Source organism: Cibotium barometz, chromosome 11 (assembly GCF_041138505.1).
Source record: "Cibotium barometz isolate CiBa-2024 chromosome 11, ASM4113850v1, whole genome shotgun sequence".
In the NCBI taxonomy this organism is placed as follows: Eukaryota; Viridiplantae; Streptophyta; class Polypodiopsida; order Cyatheales; family Cibotiaceae; genus Cibotium; species Cibotium barometz.
The window spans coordinates 12237856-12246020 of record NC_141056.1 but is presented as its reverse complement, the minus strand read 5'-3'; the positions used below and the strand labels follow the sequence as shown (position 1 = coordinate 12246020).

Sequence of the window (8165 nt, the reverse complement as noted above, 5' to 3'; positions counted from 1 at the left end):
TATTCTATGCTGGATGGGGTGATATGCTATATAACAAAGAAATATCATCTTTTTTTTCTCCCTAGCTATGCCTAATAGTGCTCCTTGATCACCTCTAGAACCCAAAGGTGGAGAGCTCTCAAACTTTTGTCCCCTACAAAAGAGAAGGTGCTATTACAATATGGTGTGATAAGGAGTAGCATGGAGAAGGTGTTATCACAATATGGGTTCATGAGGAGTGGCATGGAGGTGGTGTTATAACAAATATGGGTTGATAAGAAGTAGATGGAGAATCCTTTCATAGTCAAAGGATGACTCTCTCTCTCTCTCTCTCTCTCTCTCTCTCTCTCTCTCATGGTATGCATGTAGAGCTTTGAAGGGCAAGATCCAAAAATTAGAACCACACGTTCAAAACTTTGAACTAACCTACCAACATGTACATCTTTAGGCATGTATTTATTGCAGCTCATGCTCAGGCAACACTCCAAGAGAGTGTCAATGAGGCGCCTCCCAGACCTCCATCACAGATTTTTTAAGGTCATAAACACCAACTATCGTGACCCGACATAGGACCAATCACCTCCACGACAGCCTACACGAACATGTGATCCGATCCTCTGACACCATGTACACACGGTGTCATTTTTTGAGCATGTATGGACCTTTCTAAGAACCACGCGCCTTAGACCTCAAAGGCCTCATCCCTCCACACAACAACAACTCTCTTACAACGACATGGTGAGCTCCCATCACAAGGGTGTTATGGTATCATTGTATGACCACACATTATCACCATGTAGCATCACATGGATACTTTCGCTTATGCAGCCAATTTTACATAGTTTTTAATTTTATAGGATTCAATATTCATCATGTTTAAACGATTCAATATTCATCATGGACACATTGTACTATCTTTTTAATCTCATGGGGACTCTCTAGGTCTTTTGAAGATGTTAATATATCTTTCACAAAAGCTACCTTGCTTGTAAGTATCATGTCAACAACCTCCTCAAATGCTCTACCATAGTAGCCAATGAGCAACACTCCAGTGATTAATTCTCAACAAAAAAGCCATAACTCTAAGCTAAAAAAGCATTGTCTTCCTCCTTGCTAAGCATCCAAATCCACAAAAGTTCTCTCCAAATTGCTTCTCCTCTTTGCATATTGATTGCCATGAATTTGATGTCCTTTCCAACATCTATATGTCGGGGGGATGTCACCAATTGGCCGACCATTTGGTCCATCTCCAATTTTGTGTCTCGTTCACTTGAGGCCAGGCCAGTGTCTCATGTGAAGAGGCTAGTATTTTTGCTTAACATGGACGGGAGCCAGACTGGTGCCATCCGTGTGTTAGCAGGATGGCGTCGTATGGACGGGAGCCAGACTGGTGCCACCCGTGTATGACCTGGATTGTGTCCTATCCATGGGATTGTCACGCCATGGAAGGGCCAGTATTTGTGCCGACTGTGTCCTATCCATGGGATTGTCATGCCATGGAAGGGCCAGTATTTGTGTCGTGTCTTGCCTATGGGACTGTCACTCCATATAGGAAGACTAGGATTTATGTTTTACGTCGTGCCATTTTTGTGCCCGACAGATATTTTGTACTTGTTCCATGAACGGGAGATATGTCCATGATGCTATTTGCACATGCACTCATGTTTTGCATGTTTGAAAGTGTTTTCGCATGACTTGTATTTTTGTGTTTGCCTGCTTGACGTGCCACTTACTGAGCGGGGACGCCTGCCAGTGAGTCGTGAAGTTTGCTCTGTCTTCTGACGAGTTTAGTTGCATGTGAACAGGTGGTAAGTGTATTGCACTTGTTGGTGTAATAAGTTTTAATTCTAACCTTTTATTTTATAAGGTTGTAAGTTCACATTCACTTAAAAGTGGGCACCCATTATGGGCACCCACTTAAAAGTGGGCACCCACAAATGGGCCAAGGTGGGGAGCCACACTTAACCCTTTGTGTGTGTGGGGGTGGGTGCATGGTCACCTACCCACACCACACCATGAAGCTGGCCGCCCCCATGCAAATGTGGGGGAGCCGGCCAGCTGTGGTTGTTTACTCCCCTCCAACACCTACAAAAATAAGCGACCACCTTTCAGCATCACACAAACGTTTTGGTGCGCCACCTTCACCTCTTCCACAGATGGCTGCGCATGCTCTAGCTGGTGGCTGTTTCCTTCCATCTGCGCATGCTCCTCCTCCCATTCATGCGGTTGTCTTCTCTCTTCAACAGGTTGCGCTGCCTCTTCCTGCAGGCGGCTGTGTGCCATCTCCAGCAGGCTGCGCTGCCTTCTCTTGCAGGCGGCTGTGTGTGCCATCTCCAGTAGGCTGCGCTGCCTCTTCTTGTAGGCGGCTGTGTGCCCACCTCCAGCAGGCGGCTGTCCTCTCCAGCAGACGACTGCGCCTACTCCACCTCTTCTCCTGCAGACGGCTGTGGCTTATGTACGTGGTTGCATATATTCTCCAGCTTTGCACTCTACAGGCTGCGTGGGACTGCCCTCTACACTGTAGGTGGCGCAAGCTGCAGCCAGGGATTTCAGCATCACAGCCGGCGGCTGTGCTCCTGCAGCCCTCCACTTTTCTAGTGGCTATACCTTCTCCCTCTCTTCGACAAGCTGCTGCACCTTGGTGTCTACTTCTAGTAGCTGCACACAAACACCTCGGGTATTTGTCTTCCATCTACGAGCTACAAGTAAGTGAATTCAGATTTAAGTAAAGAACTTTGTTGTAAATCTGATAAGGGATTCTCTCTACGGCTAACACCCGTTCGGTGCCGGGTAGTCCAAGCTTTTGGAGAACCACGGTCCAAAGGTGCCGAGATCGGGAGAGCTAGGCATTAGTATGGGAGCGCCTGTTTGTGCGTGGTCCTGGAACACCAGTGGGGCGCTCTCCGCGGAGTCCAGTGAAGGCACAGGACTGTAGAGACTGGACCACTCAAGTGGTCGCTCTCCTTCGAACATCTACTTCAAGCCTTTTGTTTGATACTGTATTCATTTGTACATGGACATCATCTGGTTCAATGAACCCATGGAGCATTGTATTTGTTAAATACTCCCAATAATATATCACATATTGAGGGGGGGGGGTCGGCCCGTTCCGGCCCCAGTGTTGGTGTCCATCTATTTCATTTCAATTTGCAGTTGTTTTTAAGTTGTCCATTTCAAATTGTGATATTAAGTTGTGCTTTTACGCGTGTCGGTGTCCAACGGAGTCTATTCCCACTTGACAGGATCGGTTTCATTTTGCATTAGAGAAAGAGCCATTAGAGGTTAATAACGTTGTTCTCGAAATAATGTTGTGAAGCCTACACTATTATTGTTACTCTCTTTGCGACCATCTTTCTCTCATTTGTCTCAATGCTATCTTTGCCATGATCAAAATTTGGAGAGTTTTTGAAAAAACTTGGTGGTCATGAATTTGACTTCAATTGAAGAGCAAAGATCTTAGGGAGCACTACTACCCATTTGGAAAGACCAAAATATAGTTTCAAACAAAAAACATATATAGATTGAAGGGTTTACCTCAACTAGACAAAAAAAAATATCTAGGTCGTCTCAAACTAGCTGATCACTACAGAATGTAAGCATCTTGGAATAACGGCTTAGTGATCTTGAGACAAGTGAGTGATGATGATACATATCAGGAGATGGTATGGCTTGGTAGGGTATATAGTGTAGGCTTATCATAAGATGGGCATTACATTAATTGACCCATCTTGGGCACTCTTTTGCTAGGTAGAGAATATCGCATAGGCTTATCATGAGATGAGCCTTACTTTCATTGACCCATCTTGAGCACTCTTTTGCTAGGTTACTTTCTTAAGAATTTGTAGACTTGTATTGTTGGACCCACACACACAGTGCACACACACACATTTGACATGCATAGATGTCAACACATGACATGATGCATCAGGTAAAGAGCTTCACAACTGTCATCATTATACATATGGACACGTAGACATATCCACATGTTCATCAAATTGGTGTCAATTCTTACATAGAACACATTGCATGATGTGCATCTACATCCCACATGACACCCGGACATCACACGATGGATGTGAGCATGCATGAATGTAGCTCTCTGTCTAGACCAACATATGCTGTTCATATGTGTACTCATTGATGAGGACTTATTCATCTCTCTATTAATGTGTACACTCAGTGTTTAGGCCTCACGAGCCACATTTGACCTCAAAACTCTCTCTCATCAAAGGAAAAACTAAAACTAAAATTTTCTTGCCACCTTTCAGCTGGGTCAAAGCACATCCTGAACAAACATGTTTGCTTGAGGTGCTGATGTAGGCAGGCCAGAACTTACAACATTTTGTTAGACATTACTTTACAAGAGCATGATTGTAATCATGAAAATGGTATGTTTTCTTTACAAAATGTGACAACCATCTTGACACTAAGGAGGAAATCACAGCAATAATCACAAGTGGGATACTCCAGCTTCTGAGCTGTGGTATGGGCTTGATGGCAGCAGCTCCAAGAAGTGCTGCTAAACCAACAGAGAAAGCCTGCAGGAACACTTCAGCCCCCTCAAAAAACTGCATTGCAGCTTTACAGTGGCGGCATATCTTCACGTGTGACCAATACCTGAATTCAAAGCAATCTTCAGCCTTCGGCACATGTTCTGTCTTGCTCCAACCAGCCAAGCACTCGTCATGTAAATGCATTACAATATACATTCATCTACACAAATATGCATGCATATATACACAGCTGCATATGCATATTACAGACAAGCTACATAAATATGCACGTGCATGCATGCACACTATAATAAGAGAGAGAGAGAGAGAGAGAGAGAGAGAGAGAGAGAGAGAGAGAGAGAGGCCCTTCAAAACATATGTGAAAGGCCAGAATAGCTGACACCAAAGTTGTACAAAGGGTGAAAAAAATCAAAATTTACAGGATGCCTAAAGCAGAAAGAAATGAGAGGTGGGGTGGAGTATGTTGACTCTTGCTTTGTGGATGCCTAACCGCCATGAATTTTCTCTATATGCTCCTTGCTCTTTGTCAAGGCAATGGGGTTAAAAAGGCACCTAAGAATCTTCTCTTTCAAGGGGCCATGTGCCAATCCCTCTGTGCATCCTAAGGAAATGTCTCTGATTCTCCATAGGGTCCTTGCAATCTCCTCAAAGTAGATGTGGTCCAAGAGATCCTTGGTTTGTGGGTTTTGGTCCAGAGATACTAAAAGGAAGCCAGCTGTTGGAAATTTTGACAGGGACTCCCGGGGATCTCTCTAGACGTTCTCTTGTCCAGTGCCTCTGTCTCCTAAGCGTGTGGCCTTCTAGCTTGGCACTAGCCAACATCCTGGAAGAACCATGTAAGCAGTTTCTAGCTATGCTCTTCTCATCTTCTCTAGCCTCAGTCTATCTCAATGCCTCTTTATCTCATGTAAGAACACTGCCACATCTTTTGTCACATGCGGAAGCTCTCGGAGTCTTCTTTCAGCCCTAAACACTTTTGCTGGAACATACTTGATGCAAAACACAAGCAGAACATGGACAGGAGAGAGAGAGAGCTGAGTTTCAGTATATTCATAATGTACAAAAAGGCAGTGCTCTCCGGGCTAAAGGAGTCCTGCCACTCCCACTCGTCAGGGTCCCACTGGGCACCGTGGACTCGCGTCAAAGTTCGGCTTTCCCAAAGCCATAGCCGCCAAGAGCTGTCATGGGCCACCTTGGCCGGAGGACGAGGTGTGACTCCATCCGGGCAGGACTTTCCTATATCTACGGGTCCGTCCTGCTAACATGTGGTGCGACAATCCGCATGGCTAAGAATGGGTGGAGTGAATCCTGCTCGGCATGCCCTCTACACAGAGCACTGTACCACTGTTGAGGGTGGCGGTATGCGAGTGATGGAAAATCATGCATACTCTGAGAGGGGCCGATGCCTCCAAAAACTCACTCGCGTCCACAGAAGGCACATAAAGAAGCGATAGTCTGTTGGTGGCCCCATGACAAGGGAATGGCCGCCAGAGGACTCTCAAGGCAGGGCAGCCACTGGTGCAGCTGCAATGGGCATCTCCACTCAATTGGAGAACTGATGAATTAGGTGGCACACAAAACCTGATTGCTGATCTAAGGAGAAGGGGGGGAGGGGGGGCAAAGCAAGAAGAGGGATCTCAAAGCTGGTCAGAGGAAGCTGGGGCAGAGAAGGATGGGGCCATCGCCACCAAGATCTTGGTCTTGCACCTCCACTAAATGCTCATTATCTTAGGACATTAGGTTTAATTAGGCATTCTAGGCATCATTGGATAGCTTGGGACTAGCCTAAGCCATCCACAAAAAGAAAATCATCTTTGCAGGCTGAAATCAATGAAAAACCAGAGCAGAAACTGGGTGCAGTTCAGTCTTGGCCTGCTTTTCTGAGAAGTGAACGGCCGTTCGCTTCTTAGAGGTATGGCCGTACACTCTTACCACGCCCATTCACTTCCTCTGGCAGAATCCTCCCACATCTGCCTCATCAATGTGAGCAGTGTGCATTTAAGAGAGTATAAAGCGCATTAACGAGAGCATAAAGTGCATTAAAAAGGGTATAAAAGGAGTACAGTTGTACTGTCAGGGGAATATTTGAAGGCAGCTGTCAGAAGATACGTCGTTCCGGCACATTCAAGATACCTGCTAGTGTCTGTAAGCGTACACCCATACCTTCATAGATGTACGTCCGTTCCCTGGCGATTCCGCAGTTTCTCCTGCGAAATCGCCTTCTAGGCTAACTTCCAAAGTGAACGCCCGTACCTTCCCAAGTGAACGTCCGTACCTGCACTGAAAATCCTTTTGCTGACACGAGACACGGCCACACTTCCCTTAAGCAAAGGGCCGTTTCCCCACCAAGGAACGCCCGTTCCTCAGCATATCCACATCCGTACCCTTCTAGCTTGCAAACGCCCGTTCTCTTCAAATCCATGACCGTACCTACATCAACGTACAGCCACAACTTCCACTAAGCCACACCCATACCTTCACGAAAGAACGTCCATTTCTTTGTGAGTGAACAGCCGTTCCTAAGCTTCCAGAAGGCAAAGAATTTCCCTGCCAAAGTGTGGTTCTGCACTGTCACTCGACACATTCATGCACCTATGCTTAGGGAAATTGGTGCAAAACAACCCTTTGTTTGACGACGCAACCATCAAACGCACAATCATTTGTAACATCTAATCCTTTGGTCAACATAGCGTGGAGTCAAACGGTGTTAGTCCTTGACAGCACCAGTGAAAGTGAAGAACATCCGAGCACGGGACGCACTACCCCTGGCCTAGAGACAAGAGGATTGGTTGCCCAGTGCATGAACACACCATCGATTCCCAAGCAAGACAGCGGATCCCCTGCACATTGGCAAAGGAGTCTTGCCTCAAGACTAAGAAACTTTACCTTGGAAAACACGCAATCGCAAGAGCCTCACCCCAGGGACATAGGCATGGAACGTAAGCCAAAGAGAACTATCACACCGTCGCTAGACCCTAGACCGGAGGTGGGGCACAGCCGAAGTAACCCAATCCAGACTAATCCAGCAGTCTAGGGAGCCATGCCGACTACTGTAACGGCAGATTCATACTAAGACCATAGGCCGACACCAAACCTAGCTCAGGAGCCAGCACAGCCGAAGTAACCCAATCCAGACTAATCTAGCAGTCTAGGGAGCCATGCCGACTGTAACGGCAGATTCATACCAAGACCGTAGGCCAACACCAAACCTAGGTCAGGAGCCAACCACTATCCACCTCGTGGAGCGTATCCCGGATACCATGTGGATCCTTACGAAGCACATGCTGGCCCACCACTGAGGCAAGGACCACAGATGGGATACTATCCTCCAGGTCTAGCTACCCCGCCCCGCATATCATACCCCAACCTGCACCAACTCCAGCCATGGCAGGACTCTCTCTCTCTCTCACCTCTCCCTCAACTTTCAAGCCTCTTGAGTCTTCCAACTTCCAAGCCTCTAGAGTCTAGGCTCTAGCCTCTAGGCCTCTCTCTCTCTCTCTCTCTCTCTCTCTCTCTCTCTCTCTCTCTCTCATTCCTCAAGGCTCAAGAGTCGAGCCATCTTCAACCATGGCATCCTCCTCACGTGCCGGGGCTTCTCGTAGAAGGACAACGGGATGGACATGGTGGGAGGAGGTTAACTACAACCCATCCGCTCATGGAGGCGGTTCTCGG

At 46.9% G+C, this 8165-nt stretch overlaps 1 protein-coding gene across 1 annotated transcript in view; it reads right to left on the bottom strand.

The window, feature by feature from the left end:
- Positions 1-3916: 3916 nt before the first annotated feature.
- The window catches only part of LOC147633759 (protochlorophyllide-dependent translocon component 52, chloroplastic-like), a 79667-nt gene continuing 75418 nt past the window's right edge, over positions 3917-8165 (bottom strand). Inside the window, exon 7 of the mRNA XM_086804788.1 lies at positions 3917-4596. Coding sequence (XP_086660914.1) covers positions 4332-4596 — 265 coding nt within the window. The 3' untranslated portion in view covers positions 3917-4331. The remainder of the gene's footprint in view (positions 4597-8165) is intronic.